The sequence below is a fragment of the Pinus tabuliformis genome, chromosome 3_2, assembly GCF_031772625.1.
Source record: "Pinus tabuliformis cultivar Carrire ecotype Pingquan chromosome 3_2, CPIR1, whole genome shotgun sequence".
In the NCBI taxonomy this organism is placed as follows: domain Eukaryota; kingdom Viridiplantae; phylum Streptophyta; class Pinopsida; order Pinales; family Pinaceae; genus Pinus; species Pinus tabuliformis.
Genome location: NC_142302.1, coordinates 1,276,546,739 through 1,276,570,439, shown reverse-complemented (window position 1 = coordinate 1,276,570,439; position 23,701 = coordinate 1,276,546,739). Strand labels below are relative to the sequence as shown.

The window sequence follows — 23,701 nt, the reverse complement described above, 5'->3', positions numbered from 1 at the left end:
CTGCTCAGATTATTTACAATTTACACATGCAAACTGGGTTTACAAAATAACATGAATAGGCTTATGATGATAGTCGAATGGCACAGACACGTCGATCAAGCGCTATCCCTTTTTCTTTTAAAAGGGGGTGTACTGCTATGGGTCGTTGACACGTAGTGGTCAACAGAACCTAATGGCAACAAGTTCAGAAGTTACCGATCAAGGAATCCCTATTAACGAGAATCCTAGTCCTTTTCCTAACTTTGGAAATGTCGGTCCTCCTTATATGGCTACGTTGTCACTTCCTGGATTCACGATAGGTTTACCAGTGTGGTTGTTTTCAACTTCTTTAGTCCCAAATACTCAAACTATACCACCTCAACCAAGTTTTTCACCTCAACCAAGTTCTTTGTCTCAACAACACCAACCATTGGTTAACCCTTTACCTTCTTCACCCGGAATGTCTTCCTCCCTTTCTTCTTCTTCGCTTGGTAAAATCCTTGATGCTAGTAACTAGGTGGCTAAGAAGAAGAAGAAAGGGAAGAAGAAGGAAAAGAAGCAAGGTAAGAGAGAAGTCAACCAACCAGCTTTGAGTATGGAAAATGTTGAGGAACCGTCCAAAAGAAACCACAAGCTCAAATTCCCTTGCAAACTTTGTAAGGGTGACCACCTTCTTATTGATTGTCCTGGTATTCCAAAGGTGTTAGAAGTATGGTCTAAAAATTCTTATCAACTTACTATTGATCCATCGACCAGTGATTGTCAAGTTCCTAGGAAAAAGGGTAAAGTTAGGTTTCCTTGTAGGTTATGCAAAGGGATTCATCATAGTCACCTTTGCCCTCATATGGATGAAGCCTCAAAATTGTTGGAAAAACTTACTGTTTCACAGCAACAACTTCCAACTAGTTACCGTAAACTTTCTCCCAACCTACCGTCAGTTGACGAAGTGATTGATCTAATTCCAAGTACAATCAATCCCACTCTTCCATTGGAGAGTGAAACCCATATCACTCAGGTTGATGAACCATTGGTTGATCAAGTGGTTGACTCGATTGTCTTCAGTCGATCCCATTCTCCCTTTAGAGAATGAAATTCATAACGCTCAGGTTCTTCTTGTTAACTCAGATTCTTCTACACAAGGGAGCATTCTACCCGTTTCCACAAAACCCCCTCCAACTACTGAGGTCATTTCTTTTGATTGGAGTAGATTGACAGAGCCTCGACTTCCTTCTTCCACACCTTTCCAAATCATTGTGAAAGCGTATGGTAAGAATGTGCGTCGCACAAACATCGACGAAGGTGCTTCTGTCAGTATTTTATCCTCAACCGCTTGGCAAGCTTTGGGTTCCCCTTAGCTTGTGCCTGTTACACAAAATTTGTTAGCTTTTAACAGAACCATTAGCGAGCCTTTAGGGATCCTTCCTAAGTTACCTATTACTCTGGAAGAAAAAATTGTCTGTATTGATCTTATGGTAGTCCAAGGCCCCTTGGATTTCAATTTGCTCCTTGGGTGAGACTATGTCTATGCCATGAAAGTTGTCATGTCCACACTCTTTCGAGTGATGTCTTTCCCTCACAATGGAAACATTGTGACTATTGACTAGCTTTTGTTCGTTGGTCTTGATTCGACTACCAACCATCCGACACCGTTAAATGTTCCTTATATGGAAGTGGTATCTACCCCACCACGGGTTAATTATGTGGCAAACAGTCCCATGTTTTCAATTACCAATGTAAGCGAGCCTCTCACTGTTTGCTCGACTTATTTTGACTCAGATCTGGTAATTGACATGGTGAACCCTTCAATGGGGACATTTGAACCCGATTTTCTTATCCCCATTAATTCCCTTAACATGTGTTCCTTCTAGAGAACTATTCTTCCTTCTGATGAAGACCTCTTGGAAGCCATGATCGGGGAGTGTCCCTTGGCATGTGTTTCTTCCAATTGGAAGCCATGATCAAGGTCCCCATGAGGATGGTTCTTTTACTATGTCAACCTCGTTAAAAAATGAAACAAGTCCCTATGAGGATAGTCTTTTACTGTGTCAACCTCGTTAAAAAATGAAACAAGTCCCCATGAGGATAGTTCTTTTACTATGTCAAGCTCGTTAAAAAATGAACAGTTCCCCATGAGGATGGTTCTTTTACTGTGTCAACCTCGTTAAAAACTGAAACAGGTCATTATGAGGATGGTTCTTTTATTATGTCAACCTCATTAAAAAATGAAACAAGTTCTTGTGAGGATAGTTCTTTACTATGTCAACCTCATTAAAAAATGAAACAAAGTTTGAGCATGGTTATTTTCGTTTCAAGCTCGCATAAAAATGAAACCCATCTATGAAATTCATGAGAATAGTTCTTTTACTATGTCAACCTCATTGAAAAATGAAACATGTCCCTATGAGGATAGTTCTTTTATCGTGTCAACCTCGTTAAAAAATGAAACATGTCCATATGAGCAGTGCTTTTCCTGTGTCAAGCTCGTTAAAAATGAAACAAATCCTCCCATAATTAACTCGAGTCTTTCACTTGATCTCGTAAATGAACCTTCATTTCATCCGCCTATTAGTAACCAGTAGTCTACTCAGGCAAATGGAACGAAGCTTGGGGGGCATGTGCCTATGTCATTATGTTGGGGGCATGAAAACTTATCTCAAGCATAGTTTCCTTTCTGTTTCAAGCTTGTGTAAAAATGAAACCACTCTCAAGCATATTTTTTCTCTGTTTCAAGCTTATATTAAAATGAAACCTATCTCGAGTCCACTTTGGTTGGTATTTTCAAGACTCGTTAAACTTGTGAAAATCTCGAGCGTCTTTTGCTATTTTTTCATGCTCATAAAACGTACATGAAAATGTTGAGTTCTTCCAGTCTTTTCCTACTCCAGAATGTTCAGCATATGAGCAGAAACAATCAAGAGAAGCAGAGATAAGCAAAGATGAGCAGTGACGACATTTGATGTCGAGATACTTGAGATAGGACATGATTTGATAACAGGATACTTGCGATGATTACATGATGTAGTTGGAATTTCTCCCTAGCTAAGAGGGAGTGTTAATTTGGCAGCTTGGTGACAAACTCTAATCATGGGACTAGATTCCTCTTTTCGAGAAGACCAATTTTGACTATTGAAGCGCTCAATTTCGATAAGGGAAAGTGTATTTTTGAATTGAAGCTCACATGTCCACAAAAGGACGAGTTGGCCCAAAAGAGAAATTGGACACCCATGGATGGCTAAATACAAGTCAAGTGACCCTCATTTGGAGATCATCATCGTCATTCTTCTTTCTTTGGGTTTGGCTCGCACAGGTGTGAGGCTAGGTCGCAGAGATTGGTCCTTACAAGTCCGAAATTGCAGGGTCTAAAGCTCACACGTGTTTAGGGTTTTCGTTTCCAGCCACAGGCATGACACAAGCAGTTTTTAGTCACAACCGCAGGCACGCAGGCTCATGCGTTCGGTTGGAGGGTTTCAGTGGGACACACATCACTCTCTACGTGCGATTGAGAACTAGGGTTTGAGTTTTATAGTTGACCGCAGATTTCATCAGTTGACCACAGAGTTTGGCAGGTGATCGTAGACAATGACAGTTGATTGCAAGCTTCTGAATCAGGGTTTTGATTATTAGCATTATTGGGTTCATCTCATGGATGTTGTTTAGTTGATTTTGCTAGATAGGATTATGGTTGAAGATATGGATCATTGTACTCTCTTTTGCTGAATCATTCAATGACAATCTAATAAGAAGAAGAATTAGAAAGGTTTTCCCTGTAGTGGGTTTTGCAATGGTCTCTTAACAATCCTGGTGTCTCTATGTGTGAATGTTTTTCTTCTATTGTTCCTTTATGTTTCACTGCATTGATGATGATATTGTTCTTTCTATAGAGTTTCATATGTTGTTGAATAATGTTGTAAATCGGGATAATGTTATGATGTTGTGGGGTGAATTTAATATACAAATGAAGAAATGCGATTATCTAAAGCAAAGAAAAATATAGCCCTAAGAAAATTTAACAATTGGAAGTTGATTTGTTGCCCAGATCTGCATTTTGGCTAACTCGCACTGCCTCTTTTAGCAATCGCATACGACCATCTTTGGAAAGCTACAAAATTTTGCCATAATCAAATAAAACTGGAGAAATTTATTTCACTCCTCCAACTGACCAATCGATCTAGAAACCCTTCGTTTCCTTTGCAGAAACAAGCTCGGCCTCTTCTACAAACTTGCACCCTTCTGTTGAAATTTGGTACCGGAGGACAGGTGGTTCCCTTAGGCTTTGATCTTTAGCCTAGGGAAAAGTGTCCAAAAGAATTTAATTTTTCTCCTAAAGTGACTTTATAATTTTATAAAGTTAAATCTAATTTAAAAGTGACTTTAAGTGATAAAGTTACTAAGTCTAATTTTAAAGTAACTTTTATAAAGTAAATGAAAAATTAGAAAGGAAAAGTGACTTTGGAAATAAATGACTAAGTGGGTCTTTATTAAAGTGGGGTGAATTAAAAAATAGAAAGTAAGATTTAAATGAGCATTTAATCTCAGCCATTGATCTAAATCTATTTCAGCGATTGGATTTAGAGATCACCCAAAAGTCACTTGGATTACCCAAAAGTCACTTGGAGTTATATTAAAGGAGGAAAAGGTCATTCATTCTTTCATGAGCAGATTGGGAGAAGGAGAGCAAGAGAGCAAGAGAGATTTCTGAGCAGGGAGGAGAAGGAGACAGCAGCTTGGCACACATTCCAAGGCAGCAGTTGAGCATATTTGTACAGTTGATTCAGCACAGTAAAAGGCAGATTTTTGCACAAAAATCGAGGAGCAGTTTGCTGATTTTTCTGCACACAAAACGGAGGCCATACAGCATTTATTGTTGTCCTGTTTGCTGTAATTTCCAGATTGCTGTGAGGCACGGGAAAGGAGATAAGTTGTAAATTTGCTTGCTGATTTTTTGCTGAATAATTCTCACTGTAAAAAGGCAATTTTCAGAAATAAAGAAGAGCTCTCAAACTGGTTTTCCCCAAGAGTTGTAGGGGGTTTTTCCAGGGTCAAGTTGACCAAAAATATCAGTGTTTTAATGTGTTTTAATGGCTGTTTTTGATTGCTGATTTTTAATTCTGCAATTTCCAGCATTCTGAAAAATTTCCAGAATTTGTGTTTTCAGCAATATTTATTTTTTTCAGTCTGTTAAATGTATGGTTATGGGAATGGGCATTTAACTACATGGGAGAAATAAGGAGAAACTGAAAACCGGGGTGGAAAAACAGAAATTTCTACATGGTATCAGAGCTTGAGTGCTGAAGGGCAGTTTGGGACAGCAAAAAGAAAAATTACAGTTGCTGATTTTTCACTCAGAAAATTCCAGCAAGCTGATTTTTTCATAAACAGCAGTTTTATCTTTACTACAGCAATGCTATTTTTCAGTTTTAGGACAGCAGGATGTCATTGGGATTGAGGGTGGAGGATAGGCTGGATGGGCATATAAATTACAGCGTTTGGAAGGAGAGAATGCAGAGTATTTTTGAGGAGGCAGAAGTCTGGGATATCATGGTGCATACCGCACAGAACCCTGTTGTTGTGCCCACTGATGTTACTCAGTTGGCTGAGTATAAAAAGAAGAACAATAAGGGTAAGGCTGATTCTAGACGGAATCAAAGACCATTGCATTCCTCATGTGAGAGGAAAGAGCAATGCCCATGAGATGTGGACAGCATTGTCCAATCTCTACCAGAGTACCAATGAGAACCGGAAGATGGTCCTGAAGGAGAAGCTGAAGAACATTAAGATGGGGAATGATAGTGCAGCTGGATATCTCACAAAGATTACCAATGTGAGAGATGAGTTGGCAGCGATTGGAGAGGCCATTCCATCCACTGAGTTGGTGCGTATTGCAGTGAATGGCCTCCCCCGTTCATGGTTGAACTTTGCTGATGGGGTTTGTGCACGTGAGACCCTTCCCACATGGGAGAGGTTTTGGGATGATTGCATTCAGACAGAGATCAGGAAAGGACAGCTTGGGGCAGCCAAGCCAGTTGAGCAGGATGAGGACGTAGCACTGGTGGCAGGAGGCAAGAAAGGCAAAGGGAAGAAGCAGGCTTCCACAAGCAGTGGTGGGGGCAAAGGCAAAGGTAAAGGTAAACAGGGGAACACACAGAAGGACTATTCCAAGGTGAAGTGTTGGAATTGTCAAAAGATGGGACACTATGCAGTTGTGTGTCCGGAGAAGAAAAAGAAGAAGGGGAAGAACCAGGACGTGGCAGCTTCAGCAGAGATTGAGGACTTTGCAGGTCGTTTTGACCGGGAGTTTGCGTTCACTACGTGTGAGTCCTCTAGTGCAGGATCACCTGCCACACGGTTCAGAGGGAGCATGCTTTTCCCTCGATTAGCGGAGCATCTTCAGGTATCTGGTATGTGGACAGTGGGGCTTCACGTCATATAACAGGAGTCCGTGAGTACTTCTCAGAGCTTTCAGAGAGTGGCACTGATATTGAGGTAGTACTCGGTGATGACAGAGTTGTTAGAGCAGTCGGGGTGGGGACAGTGACATTTCAGAGGGAGTCCAAACCTCCCTTGAAGGTGTCAGAGGTTCTTTATGTGCCAAGGATGAGGAAGAACCTCATATCCGTCTCAGCTTTGGAGGACAGAGGATATGAGGCACTGTTCAGGGGAGGACAGGTGTTGATATATCCCAGGGGCACTCCAGCTGATTCAGCTAGAGTGATAGGTGTACACCATGCAAAGGTGTACAAGTTTGCATTCCAACCCCTTTTGGCATTGAGCAGTAGTACCGACAGCAGAGCTAGCAGTTCTGAGCTGTGTGAGATTTGGCACCGCAGGATGGGACATATGTATCATGGAGCCTTGAGGACATTGCGGGAGATCACTACAGGTGTGCCAGATTTCAGTACTGATCACTTTGATACTTGCAGAGGTTGTGCGATGGGCAAGTTTGCCAAATCCCCTTTTCCCAGCAGTGACAGCAGAGCGACGGGGATACTTGATTTGATTCATTCCGATGTGAGCGGTCGGATGTCTCATGTTTCCTTGAGTGGATATGAGTACTATGTGTTATTCATTGATGATCACTCCAGGAGGACCTGGATTTATTTTTTGAAGACCAAGAGTGAGGTCTTCAAGCGGTTTCAGGAGTTCAGAGCTCTTGTGAAGACTCAGACAGGTCGAAAGATCAAGTCCTTGAGGTCGGACAATGGAGGAGAGTACACCCTTGGAGAGTTTGTTGACTATTGTGCGGAGGCAGGCATTAGGAGGGAGTTTACTGTTCCTTACAACCCCCAGCAGAACGGGGTTGCGGAGAGGAAGAACAGATCCATCATAGGGGCTGCCAAAGCCATGTTACATGATCAGGGGTTGCCATTGTTCTTGTGGGCAGAGGCCTGCAACACAACTGTTTACTTGCAGAACAGGAGTCCGCATCGTGCCTTGGGGCACATGACTCCGGAGGAGGCTTTCTCTGGGAAGAAGCCTGATCTTGGTCATCTTCATATCTTTGGATGCATTACATACTCCTATATACCCAAGGAGAAGAGGACCAAACTAGAGCCCACCGCAGAGAAGGGTATCTTTGTGGGCTACAGTGAGACCTCAAAGGCCTTTCGGATTTACATTCCTGCACAGAGGAGAGTTGTTGTCAGACGGGATGTGAAGTTCGAGGAGGACAGGGCCTTTAGGAGGTCACGGGAGTTAGAGTATCTGGATCAGCCAGACCCTCAGCAGCAGTTGAGTCAGTCGCAGGGATCCAGTGGGCAGGGATCAGAAGGATCAGGAGGTACATCTATGAGGATGTCAGGTCCGTCAGTGAGCAGTGGCTCATCGAGCCAAAGGGGTGGTGCTCCGGGCAGCATGCAGAGCAGTTCACAGAGCAGTTCACTAGGGAGTCCACTGATGGACAGTTCACACGGTACCTCAGCTTCTACAGGTTCAGGTGCAGGCAGGAGGACAGCAGACAGACAGTCAGGAGTTCAGGCTACTGATGGTGATGAGGAGGAGGAGTTTCATTCTCCTATGGGAGAAGCATGCTCAGGGAAGAGGAAGCCCAAGTGGCTTTAGGACACCTTGAGAGATGCCACATCTGTTGCTGAGCCGAAGAGGCCGGTCAGAGAGAGTAGACCACCTGAGAGGTTTTGTAGCTATATGGCGATGGTTACCAGCGTCCTTGACTCTGAGCCTTCTAGCTATGAGGAGGCAGCTAACCAACAGGTTTGGAGAGAGGCCATGCAGGAGGAGTATTCTTCTATCATGAAGAATGATGATTGGGAGGTGGTGCCGAGGCCTGAGGGCAAATCCGTGGTTACTTCCAGATGGCTTTACAAGGTAAAGCATGCTGCAGATGGCAGCATTGAGAAATTCAAAGCGAGGTTTGTGGCTAGAGGGTTCTCCCAGGTAGAGGGAGTTGATTATGAGGAGACCTTCGCTCTCGTGGCTCGATATACTTCGATCCGCTCCATTATATCGATAACAGCAGAGATGGGTTGGAAGATCCACCAGATGGATGTGAAGACCGCATTTCTCAATGGCTTCATACATGAGGAGGTGTACATTGAGCAGCCACAGGGCTTTGAGGTGCATGGGAAGGAGTCCCATGTGTGCAGACTGAAGAAGGCCCTTTATGGCCTGAAGCAAGCTCCCAGAGCTTGGTACTCCAGGATAGATACATACTTGCAGGGGATGGGTTTCACAAAGAGTGAGGCAGATCCGAACCTTTACTTTATTGTGATTGGTGAGGAGCCTCTCATTCTGGTGCTGTATGTGATGACTTGATCATTACAGGTGCAGAGAGACTCATAGAGCACTGCAAGAGAGATCTTGCGGCGGAGTTTGAGATGAAGGACATCGGCCTGATGCATTACTTTTTGGGTTTGGAGGTGTGGCAGGAGGAGGGGCATTTCTTCCTGGGGCAGGGGAAGTATATTGTGGACATCCTTAGCAGATTCCACATGGAGGATTGTAGACCCATGTCAACACCGATGATCACCAACTGGAAGAACTTCATGCTTCGGATTCCGAGTTGGTGGATCCCACATTGTACAGGGAGTTGATTGGTTCCTTGATGTATTTGGTCAACACTAGACCAGATATTTGTTTTGCAGTCAACACGATGAGTCAGTTTATGTGTGAGCCTAGGAAGGTTCACTGGGTGGCTGCAAAACACATTTTGCGGTACTTGCAGGGGGCAGTGGATTATGGTCTGGACTACAGGCAGGGAGATGGAGTGAGATTGGCAGGATACACTGATTCTGATTGGGCAGGTTGTGCTTCTGATAGGAAGAGCACTTCAGGGTGTTGTTTTGGGTTGAGTTCAGCAGTAGTGTCATGGTTCAGCCGGAAGCAGCAGTCAGTAGCACTGAGTTCAGCGGAAGCAGAGTATATGGCAGCCAGTCTAGCTAGTTATGAGGCCATCTAGCTTCGCAAGATGTTGTTTGGCTTATTTGGTCAGCCGTTGAGACCTTCAGTGATTTACTGTGATAATCAGAGTTGCATTAAACTCACGGAGAATCCAGTATTTCATGACAGGTCAAAGCATATCGGGATCAGATATCATTTCATCAGAGACTATGTTCAGAAGGGAGTTGTGAAACTTGAGTATATTTCCACTGATGAGCAGGTTGCAGATATTCTTACCAAAGCCTTACCACGGGGCAAGCATGTCTACTTCAGAGACAAGATGGGTGTGGTGAGGAACACCTTCCTCGGTAAGAGGGAGTGTTGAAATTTGGTATCGGAGGACAGGTGGTTCCCTTAGGCTTTGATCTTTGGCCTAGGGAAAAGTGTCCAAAAGAATTTAATTTTTCTCCTAAAGTGACTTTATAATTTTATAAAGTTAAATCTAATTTAAAAGTGACTTTAAGTGATAAAGTTACTAAGTTTAATTTTAAAGTAACTTTTATAAAGTAAATGAAAAATTAGAAAGGAAAAGTGACTTTGGAAATAAATGACTAAGTGGGTCTTTATTAAAGTGGGGTGAATTAAAAAATAGAAAGTGAGATTTAAATGAGCATTTAATCTCAGCCATTGATCTAAATCTATTTCAGCCATTGGATTTAGAGATCACCCAAAAGTCACTTGGATCACCCAAAAGTCACTTAGAGTTATATTAAAGGAGGAAAATGAGGAAAAGGTCATTCATTCTTTCATGAGCAGATTGGGAGAAAGAGAGCAAGAGAGCAAGAGAGATTTCTGAGCAAGGAGGAGAAAGAGACAGCAGCTTGGCACACATTCCAAGGCAGCAGTTGAGCAGATTTGTACAGCTGATTCAGCACATAGTAAAAGGCAGATTTTTGCACAAAAATCGAGGAGCAGTTTGCTGATTTTTCTGCACACAAAACGGAGGCCGTACAGCATTTATTGCTATCCTGTTTGCTGTAATTTCCAGATTGCTGTGAGGCACGGGAAAGGAGATAAGTTGTAAATTTGCTTGCTGATTTTTTGCTGAATAATTCTCACTGTAAAAAGGCAATTTTCAGAAATAAAGAAGAGCTCTCAAACTGGTTTTCCCCAAGAGTTGTAGGGGGTTTTTCCAGGGTCAAGTTGACCAAAAATATCAGTGTTTTAATGTGTTTTAATGGCTGTTTTTGATTGCTGATTTTTAATTCTGCAATTTCCAGCATTCTGAAAAATTTCCAGAATTTGTGTTTTCAGCAATATTTATTTTTTTCAGTCTGTTAAATGTATGGTTATGGGAATGGGCATTTAACTACATGGGAGAAATAAGGAGAAACTGAAAACCGGGGTGGGAAAACAGAAATTTCTACACCTTCTGCCTACAGCTCACACTAGATCCTGCAACCTGCACTAGATCCTGCACTGCTACCAAAAATGGATTTGACAAATATACTGCCTCCCTCGACCTCTGAAGCTATTTGCACCTCCTCCGAAAAATAGATGCAGCAACTAGAGATGAAATTACTACATCAAATCTGCTAACTGGGTAATCTAGCTATTCAATCTGCTTGCTTTAGCCACCTTCTGCAAAGAGATCGACATTTCTTTGACTCTGAGAATACTGAAGAAATGTACTTGGAAATCTTCTCCTCTTTCTGGCAACTCACCTGGCCTTCTCTACTACACGCACCCCTCTAGATTGCGCAGATTTGTTCCTATACTGGCAGATATGATCCTGTACTTGCCTCTAGTGTCCTTCCCAGAACTCACACTGCTTGCTATGCCTCTACTAGGCAACTAGCTCTACCATTTGAAAGTCCTCTGGAATCTGGCGCACGTACTGCTACTATTGAAGCACGCACCGACTGAGCTGACAAGTCTGCTATGACCTTCTGCTATTGGAAATCACAGATCTCCTGCTTAAAACTGGAAACCCTTTGAGAAATTCTAAAAATTTCCTTTGTGTGTTTTTCTCTTCCTTCCCTGCACAAATCTATAACTGCAACACTTCTTACAAATCTTCTGCGCCCAGATCTACTTAGCAAATCAATTGATCTGCTCACTGGTACTGCTTCCCCGCAACCATACTGCCAACAAACTCTGCTTCTGAGGATATTTGAATTTTCCTCCGATCTAGATCTGGAAATTGAACCCTCTGCCTCTGTAATTCACACCCCTGGCCTGGCTTGCACAAATTTGGACTCTGTGCTTCAGATCTCCCTCTGAAACTGCACAATCTGCCAATCTTTGGCCTCTGAGCCTCCGATCTGATCAATAATGCTCTAATACCATGTGAAATTTCCTTAAATTGCAGCAACTGGAATTTATTCTCCTAACTGATTAGCAGTTTATTTGTTATACAGCAAATAACGAATAAATCACACTACAATTCTTCACAATAAAAATTATGTTGCGGAAGTAAAACCAGGAACTGAGAAATAGATGCACACGCACAAATATTAACAGTGATTTTGGAATAACGTCCCAGAAAAAACCCCAAAGGGAAAACTGGTGCAACAAATGAGGGTTTATTTTATTATGCAACAAAATATAGATAATTACAATTTGGATGCCCAACCGACAATCTTCCAACAATCTATCTCAACTGGAAAATAATCTAGGAAATACTTTTCACTCACAGCAATTGGATCTAGCCCTCTCTGGCAAATTCACACTTCCCAGCTAATCGCACAGATGGTCTAGAAATGTGCACTATCTGCTGGTGAAAAATCGATCTGCCTCTGGATCACTTCCAAATGAGTCATCCTACCCTTCTCTTCTCATGGATCCAACTCGCGTTGCCTCTGAGATGTAGATCCAAGATCCTGCACTTCGCTCTTGTTAAAATTGGCAACTAGCGCCAAACTCCATGTGGGTCATCTTATTTATGGAAGCTGATATTTTTCTTGGATTCCTCTCATCGAGAGGTGTAGGATTGATCTAAAGATCATCCGATTCTGATAAGTATTCATGGAGATATGAATTTATTTGTGTTATGGGACAATTCGTCAAGGTCGGCTAGCAACTAAATAACACCCACATGTGCTCAACGTTTTAGTATAAAAAGAGGTGACTTGATAGTCATTTCTACACACATTTCACTCTTGATTTCTCTCCACTTGTTCTGGGTTTTAGTGGAAGAGAAATCTAAGAGAGGAAACCCTAAACGCAGAAGGTAGGGAACCCTAGTATGAGCCCTAGACGCAGTAGGGAAGGAGCCCTAGCATGATCTACACATGCCCTAGCTGCAGTCCTAGATAATTGATGCATGACCTAGAAGTGATGCCCTAACTCCTAACACGTAGAAGTGATGCCCTAACTCCTAGCACGGTGATGGAGGAGAGGCCTAAGTGACGTCCTAAAGGAGATTATGGGACAGCATGTTATAGAGGAGATTAAGGAGGCCAAGTCGTGGATATTTTGAGGTTTTTTCTCTTATAACAAGTTGAGTAAAGGGACCTTGCTAAGCCGGAGCTAAGGCAGCGTTCCAGCGAGGAAAAGAAGGCAGCATGGAGCCTTCTAGGATCAGTTTTGAGGGTTGGTTGCTAAAACAAGAAGGTTGAATGTCTTTAAGGCTAAACGCGAGTCTGTTGGGCAGCAAACAAGGTAAGGAACTTTGTTTTGAAGAGGGTTGTAGGTGACAGCAAGGACTGTGGTAGGCCGCAGGCCTAACCACTTCAAAACAAGGACAACATGGAAGTGTTTGGGGTTGTACAGTGCCCAGAACAGCAGCACGAATGGAGAGAAGCCTTACTAGCATAGGCCGCAGTTCATAAGGGCAATTTTGGGCCAAGATTTGAGGATGGTTAGGGACTGTTGTGTGCCCTAACCAGTCCCAGAAATTACGGCTGTAATAAAGTGACAAACAGCAGCATTTGTATGGTGACATGGTAGCAAAGAGGACAATAGCTATGACATGGCAGCAGAGGCACAATAGGACAGCAGCTATGACATGGCAGCAAAGAGGACGCAGCGATGACATGGCAGCTATTGAAGTTTCTAAGTTTACTTGGTTTAGAAACCCTTCATGCAATTTTTCTGATTTATTCCTACCTACTTGTTATTTTTCCTTTAACAAGTTATTTACAAAGTAAATACTGAAAATAAACACTAGTGCATGCTCAACATATTACAAATCAACAACTAAAAGAAACAAGAACAAACACACCACATAACACCATTATTTTTGGATCAATGTCCTCGGAAAAACCCAATGCGGGAAAACGGTGCAGCGATCTGAGGGTTTTCTTATTAAGCAATATCAGAGTACAATATGGGTGCCAAAACTGGCCTACCCAACAGAGAATTTCCTTAGCAGCTATACCTCATAGTTTGAGAGAAATCTCCTGGCTGAAACCCCGAAAAAATCCTTCCGGCAGCTTCTCAACACAAAACTGCTTTGCAACCCTAGCGTCTGCCCAAACTGGATTGCGTCAGCCCCTCTCTGTTTCATGCTGGCCCTGCGTCAACCTTTCTAGGCCTGCATCAACCCCAGGAGTTCCTGCGTTAGCTCTAGGAGCCTCTGCGTCAGCTGTGCTGGCTCCTCTGGTGCTCTACGCAGCACTTGGCTGCCTCTGCGTGGCCCTACGTGAGCCCTTGCTGCCTCTGTGTCACTCTCCTTGGCTGCTAGGCTGCTCTCCCGACACAATCTCTACCTTCTTTGTTCCTCTGTACTCAATGCCTCTCAACTGCTCTCCCGATCACTGATTCTATCTCTTAGCAAACCCTGCTCTAGAGAATAGAATGACTGATCATTTGGTGTACTCTCCAAGTGACCCTCAAGCCTCCTCTTATACTTTTCCTATTGACATATCAACGGCCAAGATTAGATCTAGCTTGATCCATGTCCTTTGGACCACTCTAACACAAATTCATATTAATGCATATTAATATTTTATTTTCCCTAAGTTTAGACTTAGGGACTCCATTAAAAATATTAATTATTTTAATATCTCCTAATCTGTTTAGAATCTACCTAAACCCTTTCTGGGTATTGGAGATCTCATGTGCCCCAACCTCTCCACCAAATTTCGTGGTTAGAACACATCCGATGCTACCCCAAATCAACACTCCCTCTTAGCGAGGGATGTGCTCTAGCAATACCCCTCACTAAGTATTACTCTGGTCATCCGGCATCAGTACTTCTGCTAATGCTAGGCCTTCCCGCCCACCATCCTCTGCACTGCTGTCTCCTGTACTGCTGCCCATGGTTTTGCCACTGCCACTGTTGCATCTGTACGACAACTCCCTCCGCATCCGTGCTACTTCTGGTCCTTCCTCCTAGCATTGCATCTGCACTGCAACTCCCTCTGCATCTGTGCTGCTGCTGGTTTTTCCTCCCAACACTGCATCTACACTGCACCTCCTCTCATCATGTTGCATCGTGTTGCCCACTGCTGCACTGCAACTCAGTTACTAAGAAGTAAGTAACTAATCTCCCAACTAACCTCCCTATTGAGCTAGAAAAACCCACTGATGCTGAAGCTCCCTCTGCCGCGGACAAGAGCTCCCTCTCTGACCTCTACGTTGCTGCAACAACTCCCTGCATCTCGCACCGTTGCACACCTCACTGTGCATTCCTGCACTAGTGCAACACGCCTGTGCCTCTCGCACTGTTGCAGCCTACTAGCTCTGCGTTGTCTTGTGACTCTTACACTGTAGCTCTCTCTGCTGCTCCATCCACATCCGTCTCTACCCATTCAGCCAATCCTACTACTTCTCGTCGAGGCTCCCGTAGCAAGGTCTAATCTAAGAGGCTGGGTACCTCGAGGATCCTACCCCTCATCGCCTGTAGTCTGCCTAACTACAACTCGATGTCTCCCCACTTCTTCTCAAGTGGTGCGTGTGCACTCATGGCACAGTCATCGTCTGTCAAAACTTCCTTCTCTACTCGTGTTAGCGTTGCCTTAGTCTCGGAAGACTCTCCCTTACTCTTCCTCCTTGGGCACTGGGTCGCATAATGACCCATATTCGCACAATGGAAGCACTTGATCTTGGAGAGATCTTTCTTCTTCTGCTTCTCCTGCTTTCCAATCAAATGCTAGGGCCACATCCTCCTCCTCCTGCTGAACTTTGATCCCTTTGCTGCTGCTACCTGTCTTCGACTGTCGTCTGATCTTTTCCTGGCGAAGAGCTGCCCACATCCCGTCCCAAGGTAGGAGAGTCCCTCTGCCCAGGATGCTCTGGACAAACACTTCCCACTCTTCTGAGACAGCATTCAGGGTTGTTCTCACCATAAGCTCTTGATCCAGTGTCGCTCCTATAGCAGTGAACTGATCTCGGATCTCATTCAGTCCTCTAAGGAAGGAGTCAATCAATTAACCCTTCTTCATCTGATACAACCTCATCTGGTTCTCGGGCAGCGTTCTTCTCTGCACAGAAGTGTGCTGGTACAGGTTCTTGAGAGCCTCCCACATCTCATAACTACAACTCGATGTCTCCCCACTTCTTCTCAAGTGGTGCGTGTGCACTCATGGCACAGTCATCGTCTGTCAAAACTTCCTTCTCTGCTCGTGTTGGCGCTGCCTTAGTCTCGGAAGACTCTCCCTTACTCTTCTTCCTTGGGCATTGGGTTGCATAATGACCCATCTCCGCACAACGGAAGCACTTGATCTTGGAGAGATCTTTCTTATTCTGCTTCTCCTGCTTTCCAATCAAATGTTAGGGCCACATCCTCCTCCTCCTGTTGAACTTTGATCCCTTTGCTGCTGCTACCTGTCTTCGACTGCCGTCTGATCTCTTCCTGGAGAAGCGTTGCCCACATCTCGTCCCAAGGTAGGAGAGTCCCTCTGCCCAGGATGCTTTGGACAAACACTTCCCACTCTTCTGAGACAACATTCAGGGTTGTTCTCACCATAAGCTCCTGATCCAGTGTCGCTCCTATAGCAGTCAACTGATCTCGGATCTCATTCAATCCTCTGAGGAAGGAGTCAATCGATTGACCCTTCTTCATCTGATATGACCTCATCTGGTTCTCGAGCAGCATTCTTCTCTGCACAGAAGTATGCTGGTACAAGTTCTTGAGAGCCTCCCACATCTCAACTATCATATCCTTCTCGGCTATATGTGGTACCACATGATCCTTGACCCCGTCAAGGATAATGCACTTGGCCCTCGCCATCGCCTCTTCGTACTTGTCATTATCATTTGGGTTGATTGGGATAGCTATCGCCTTCAAGGCAAAGTTCTTGACACAATTCATGTCTAGCACTGATAAGATTTTAGTCTTCTAGACTGCGAAGTTCGATGCTTCGTCCAGTCTATCCTGGTCTCTTACCCCGTGAAGTGCCATGACGCTCCTCTACTTCCCTCCTGGAAGTTCTCTGTTCAACTCCTCTCATTCTCTACTTCCCATCTGGAAGTTCTCTTCTGGACTCCCTCTGAGTCCTAATTTCCCTCCTGGAAATCCTTCTGCCGCCTGTCGAGATGTCCCCTACTCTGACTGTCTTGTGCAACTGCACTGTTGATCCAGGTTCCTCGACTAGAAACCCTCGGTAACAACTCCTCTAGCCTTGCTCTATTAGGTATTGTTCTGACTACAGTACCTCACCAGCTCCACTCTACAATATTTCTGCAACCTTCTAGACTCCAGCAACTTCTTCTCTGTGAACTGTGTCAGCCCCTCTCTGCCCCACGCTGGTTCTGCGTCACCCCTGATGGGTCTGCGTCAACCCTGGGATGCCCTGCATCAACCCTCTAGCCTTCTCCGTCAACAACGCTGGCCTCTCTGAGGCTCTGAGCAGCTCTCGGCTTCTTCTGCGTGGCACTGGCTAGCTCTACGTCACACTTCCTTGGCTTCTGCGCTGCTAGAAACAGCTTTTGTCACCTCGGGACAGTTGTTTTCTGTTGTTATTGCTCCGCTCAACTAATGTCTTTTAGTCCTCCTGTGATCTGCAATCACTCTCCGATACAATGTTGAAGTTTCTAAGTTTACTTAATTTAGAAACCCTTCATGCACTTTTTCTGATTTATTCCTACCTACTTGTTATTTTTCCTTTAACAAGTTATTTACAAAGTAAATACTGAAAATAAACACCAGTGCATGCTCAACATATTACAGATCAACAACTAAAAGAAACAAGAACAAACACACCACATGACACCATTATTTTTGGACCAATGTCCCCGAAAAAACCCAATGCGGGAAAACCGGTGCAGCTATCTGAGGGTTTTCTTATTAAGCAATATCAGAGTACAATCTGGGTGTCGAGACTGGCCTACCCAACAGAGAATTTCCTTAGCAGTTATACCTCACAGTTTGAGAGAAATCTCCTTGCTGAAACCCTAGAAAAATCCTTCCGGCAGCTCCTCAGCACAAAACTGCTCTGCAACCCCAGCATCTGCCCAAACTGGACTGTGTCAGCCCCTCTCTGTCTCATGCTGGCCCTGCGTCAGCCCCAGGAGGCCCTGCATCAGCCCCAGGAGGCCTTGCGTCAACTCTGGGAGCCTCTATGTCAGCTGCGCTGGCCCCTCTGGTGCTCTACGCAGCACTTGGCTGCCTCTGCGTGGCCTTGCGTGAGCCCTTGCTGCCTCTGCGTCACTCTCCTTGGCTACTGTGCTACTCTCCCGACACAATCTCTACCATCTCTGTTCCTCTGTACTCAATGCCCCTCAGTTGCTCTCCCGATCACTGATTCTATCTCTCTTAGCAAACCCCGCTCTAGAAAATAGAATGTCTGATCATCCGGTGTACTCTCCAAGTGACCCTCAAGCCTCCTATTATACTTTTCCTGTTGACATATCAACGGCCGAGATTAGATCTGGCTTGATCCATGTCCTTTGGACCACTCTAACACAGATTCATATTAATACACATTAATATTTTATTTTCCCTAAGTTTAGACTTAGGGACTCCATTAAAAATATTAATCATTTTAATATCTCCTGATATGTTTAGAATCTACCCAAACTCTTTTTGGGTATTGGAGATCTCATGTGCCCCAACCTCTCCACCAAATTTCGTGGCTAGAGCACATCTGATGCTACCCCAAATCAATAGCAGCAAAGGCACAATAGGACAGCAGCAAAGGCACAATTGGGACAGCAGCTATGACATGGCAGCAAAGGCTACAATAGGACAGCAGCAAAAGCATGGTGCTGCAAACTCAGTAGGACAGCAGCAAGGTACAGCATGCCAAATGGGACAGCTAGGCAATGGTGCTTAGTACAGCAAGCAAACTCGACAACAAGTACATAGTGCAGCAATGTGCAGCAATAGTACTTGGGACAGAAATGATACTTGGTGCAGCGACTACATGGTACAATCATAATTGGTGAAGCATGATGAGATGCAACATCGTGATGATGGAAGCAGCATGGTGCAGCACGGTGAGGTGCAGCACGATGATGAGGTGCAGCAAGGCAATGGAGTCACCTTGGAGAATCAGTTGAAGCAACATGTCTTCAACTGAATCCAGCTACCTCATGTATCATCTTCTTAGAGATGATCTATGCTCTTATTTAGATAAGTCAAAATGTTGACTTATGTTGTATATGTACTATCTCTCTCTCTCTCTCTCTCTCTCTCTCTGCTGAACTATTGAAGAACGTATTAGAAGAATTGATCAAGGGTTTCCCCACATTAGGTTTTGTCCCTGGCTAGCGCCACATCTTGTGTCCTCTTGTCTTGGCTTGTCTTCTTCGATCTATGTTTATGTTCTATCTGCAATTTACTTTAATGCTGATGTGATTGTTAATCTGGAAAAGATATTGAACTAACTGTGAAAATTGAAATAAATTGCTCTAAATATAGAACATACCTAAAATTAACAGTTCTAGATCCTGCACTCGCACTTTTTGAGCAACTGGGCAACTCACACTACATATTTTCAGCCTCCCTGCTGGATAATTTGGCCTCCCTTTCCTGGATATGGAAAATCGAAAACCCCTTGAGAATTCTTCCAGAAATTCTCCCTGCTGCAAACCCCTGCTACTCTCCTTCCCTTGCTCGAACAACGCCCTCGCTAGATCTGTAAACTAGGTAGCTCGAACTGCACTCTCGCTAGATCTAAAAACTAGGTAGCTCGATCTGCCTTGATCACATTGATCTCTCTGATACAACTGATGCTTTCTCCAAGTCCTTCAACCTGCTCTTTATAATCTCTCGTTGAGACTTCAATGGCCACAATTTAATCTCCATCGACAGCTAAGATCAATTAGACTTCATCAATAGAAGTCTCTAGAGCAATCTCAAACATCCTTAATTAATTATATTTAATTTACCAATTTTCCTAATTTAGACTTAGGAAATAATTTAATTATGGCAAATTAATTTAATTAAGGTGTTTCCCAATCTTATCTCGCAAAAACTTTTCTGCGTTTTGGAGATCTCGTGTTCCTTAGCCTCTTAGTATCATCCGACACTAGAACACATATCCAATGCTACCATAAACTAACACAATCTACGTTCAAACAAAGTTAGCATGTTCAGAAACAGCTTTACAATCCATGACACATCAGTATCTCCATTACATTCTAGCAACAATATTCTTGACAAAATAGGCATCCACAAGTTGGGTTTCATTCAAAAATCCCAACATTTTCACCTTTTTAAGTACAAACTTACAAAGTAGACCACGAAACACCAGACATATATAAATAATAACACTGAATTATATTACCCTGAACTCATTAGTCATTCTCCAATCTAAGTATGACAATCACAACAAAGCCTAGGAATAAGTGCACTTGGATGCTTATAGTAGAAACACAATGTCATCCATTGGTCACTAGACTTGTTCTTGCTTTGACTCAAAGAGGGCAAAGGCTTTTGGTGTAAGTCTTCAAATACCTCGACTTATTATATCAAGAATCTTTCTGCCTTCTTGTCTTATGCTGGAGAATGTCTGACGTGTTCCCATGAAACTGTACATACTGTACTTTATGTGCCAGATGTATGTCTGTCATTACTGTGGCCCAAATCATTATCCCCACAGATGGAGCTTTTGTTTCTGGAATGATTGTTTGTGGCAGTTTATGTTCAATGCAGTTATCTCAAAAATGGTCATAATGAGACTGCTGCTTCAACTTATATGGGTATTGTATGTATGCCATATATTGCTCTATAGCTAGCATCCTCTTTTGTTCCATCTTTATAATATTAACAGCCAAAATCTGTCCGTTGCTCCGATCTCAGCAAATGAAAATCTTACAATGAGAGTCAACTATCTCTACATTTTTTGAAGATTAGGACATTAGTAAGGTGAAACTTGGATTTGGCTTATTTCTGGCATTAAAAACAACCATGCTAAACAAAGTAAACCAAACACAGTGGGAGAAGTGTCGTTAGTAAAATTGTTTACAACCTTTTAAAAAGCAACGCAGAGTGATAAATTAAGACAAAATTTAAAATTCTAGCTAAAAAAGAATCCCATCTTCAACCTTAAGAAACATGATCATGGCCCAGACATCATCTGAGGAATAGAGAAATTAACAAGGGGGCATATAAAGTACAAAGGGAAAAACCTGAACAGCACACCCTGTATCCTCTAAGCTTTGAAGAAAAGCATGAGTAAGGAATGGATTAAGTTTCGTATGGCCTGTGGCACCTATAGCACATGCATCCCAATCCTCTGAAGAGACTTGTGAGATGGATGACACTACTGATATAGAGATTTTCCGAGATGCATCCCCACCATTGGATGTTCGCTGCAATTATGGAGAAAGTATAAACTTAACAAACAACATCTAAACAAGCTAAAAACTTACAGAGAAGAAAACCTTCAACAAGATTAAAAAATGATAACAGAAAAAAAATGAGCTATAAGCATATCACCTCTATCATTGGATCAATAATTTGCTCAGTGCTGATAAGAAAATCACGTTCTTGTGGCTCTACCAAGTGTCTCCTTTGAGTATTCCTCCAGAATATTGCATTGACATAGAAAGTGAATGATCTACGCCTGGGCTTTCCCCAGGAAGCAGATAAGCCCTGCAGTAACTTAACAGTGAAATCTTAGCTAATACAAACCCTCAGTGAGTCAATATTCAGAAAAGAACAGCACCAGGGCTTCAGATATGCTGCTCTGTTGCTTGATACATGCCATAACAAGAAATTCAAAGAGAACAAATGAGAAGAAGCATAATATATGTAAAAGCACAGAGCAAAAGGTACATTAAGGACATAGAGCATGCACAATTTAAGATTCTTTCTGTAGCAAAGTTTAGCTATATAGCATAGGGAATGAATGGAAATTTATCAGGAATAAAGAGAAGGACAACCAAAATTAAACATGATAATGAGCATAGCAAAACCATTGAAATTGCAGACCACTTCACATGACCTGGAACAAGAAGTGAAAGATATTCTAACATAAAGTCACATTTAATCAAAAAATTTGGCACAAATTAGGTATCAAGTATCTGGTATTCTACTTTCGAGATGTCTGTGAATTTTTCAAGCATGGGTAACTGCTGTCCCAATGTGGCACAAAGCAGGGACTTCTTTTGGAAGCGAAGCATCAGAAGCGTCTAATATATATATATATATAATTTTTTTGCATTTATATTCAATAAAAACATCCAAAATACAAAATTAGTCATAGAAGATATGAAAACATGAATATTTGTACATAAATCAAAATAGATGGAGCATCCATTGTTCATCAATGATTAATTATTCGAGCATCAACCATCTTGATTCTAGCAATTACAAACATACATCAAAATTTTTAAGCATTAGCAATTTAGCATATCATAAAACATAAAACATTTAGAACATAAAATCATAATAACATTCAAATAACTTATCTAGCATGTGAGCAACTGTTAACATGAGTCATGTCCAAAATTCAAATAATTATGTTTATAAAATAGGCCACTTGGCCACCACCAAGTACACATTAAACTAGGAAGAGTAAGACAAAAAAAGTTCAAATTCACAACAAGACTACATGTCTAATCTATGACAAAAGTAGTAAATTGTGAATATATCTACTAATCTCTCCTCCTTCCACCACAAACAGTACGTGAGCCTTCACATGGTGGCAGTGAAGAAGATGGTGGTTGTGGAAGTTGTGGCAGTGGAACTGATGAAGATGAAGCCCCTGTTGTTGTGTTGAAGCATGGAACCTTGGAACCATGGGATCAGATGAGGCTGGCATCCCAACTTGATCATCATCATCCTGGATAAGAGCATCCTCCAATTGCTCTAATCTTATCACTCCATCCTCCAAATTGGCCTCCTCTGAATTTTTGTCCCAAAGCTTAAGGTCTTTATTAGTCTTTGCATCGTCACAGTAATGGGACAACAATCGCAAGTTGTAGTGAACATAAACCAAGCTCTTTGCCCGGTCTAAATTTAACATGTTCCTTTTAACACTATGGATGAAAGAATAAGAGCTCCAACACCTCTTTGCAGAAGAAGTGTTTACCACCTGTGATAGCACCCGAAATGCCAAAGTTTGTAGAAGTGGAGTAGCAACTCCATGCATGTTCCACCACTCAAGAGAACATAAATTCTCTCGATCTCTAAATGCATGATTGCTCCCAAATGGACCAGTGCCAAGCATACAGTTGCTCAAATGTTTTTGTAACATGGCAGACTCCTCATAAGGGACTCATTTATCCAATGCTTTCATACACCCAGATAAAACCTTTGGATCTAGGTGTGGTTTTCTCCCGCTCCCCTCCCCCAAGTGTTGGTGTTGAAAGCCATGATGGATGATAGTATCTAGGTGTCAAAACATATGCTAACGCATGCAATGGAATGTTTAGCATTTCCCAACGTTTTTCCATCTCTGCACGAATATAATTGTACAAGGTGATATCTCTAGGCTCAACAATGTCTTTAATCTACCCCAACACGCTATTCATTTGCTCATACACCTCCCAAATTATTGGTTTATCTAAATCTGCAAACTTGATCATGTAATAAATTGGTTTCATTAATTGCAAAACATATTTAATCTATGACCAAAGGTAACTGTCAAAAACATTGTCCTTGACTACATTAGCACCATTTCTATCATTGTTAATGTCATCCCATGATTTAGAGGTCACCATATTAGTTAAAGCATGTCTCACCTAGCCGCCTAAAGGTGAGGTAATAACTTGCAAATCTTGTTTTTGAAAGTTTAAGAAACTGTAACTTGGAGTAAGTGCCATAAAAGTAGTTTACCCTTGTATGCCCTATGATAAATTTAATGAGTTGCTTCCCTTTCTTGTAAAGCTCATTATTCCATGCACATTCTTTATGCTTAACAATATCATGCATCAAAAGGTTCAATGTGTGCACCAAGCATCCAGACCAAAAGATGTGTTGATGAGCATGCCCAATAATTTTTCCTATTGCCTTACAATTCATTGCATTATCAGTGATCATTTGAACCGCATT

The 23,701-nt window shown here is 42.6% G+C and overlaps 1 protein-coding gene across 6 annotated transcripts in view; it reads right to left on the bottom strand.

Annotated features, from left to right (window-relative positions):
- The window catches only part of LOC149185398 (uncharacterized), a 147,213-nt gene that overhangs the window by 94,057 nt on the left and 29,455 nt on the right, over nt 1–23,701 (bottom strand). For 3 of the 6 annotated variants that reach the window (XM_089419091.1, XM_089419090.1, XM_089419093.1), the window contains exons 2-3: nt 21,143–21,307; nt 20,833–21,015 (exon numbers count right to left, since the gene is read on the bottom strand). In XM_089419091.1, coding sequence (XP_089275217.1) covers nt 20,833–21,015; nt 21,143–21,307 — 348 coding nt within the window. Of the gene's footprint in view, nt 1–20,832; nt 21,016–21,142; nt 21,393–23,701 lie in introns of all 6 variants that reach the window. The other 3 variants (XM_089419092.1, XM_089419094.1, XM_089419095.1) reach the window with 2 other exon arrangements.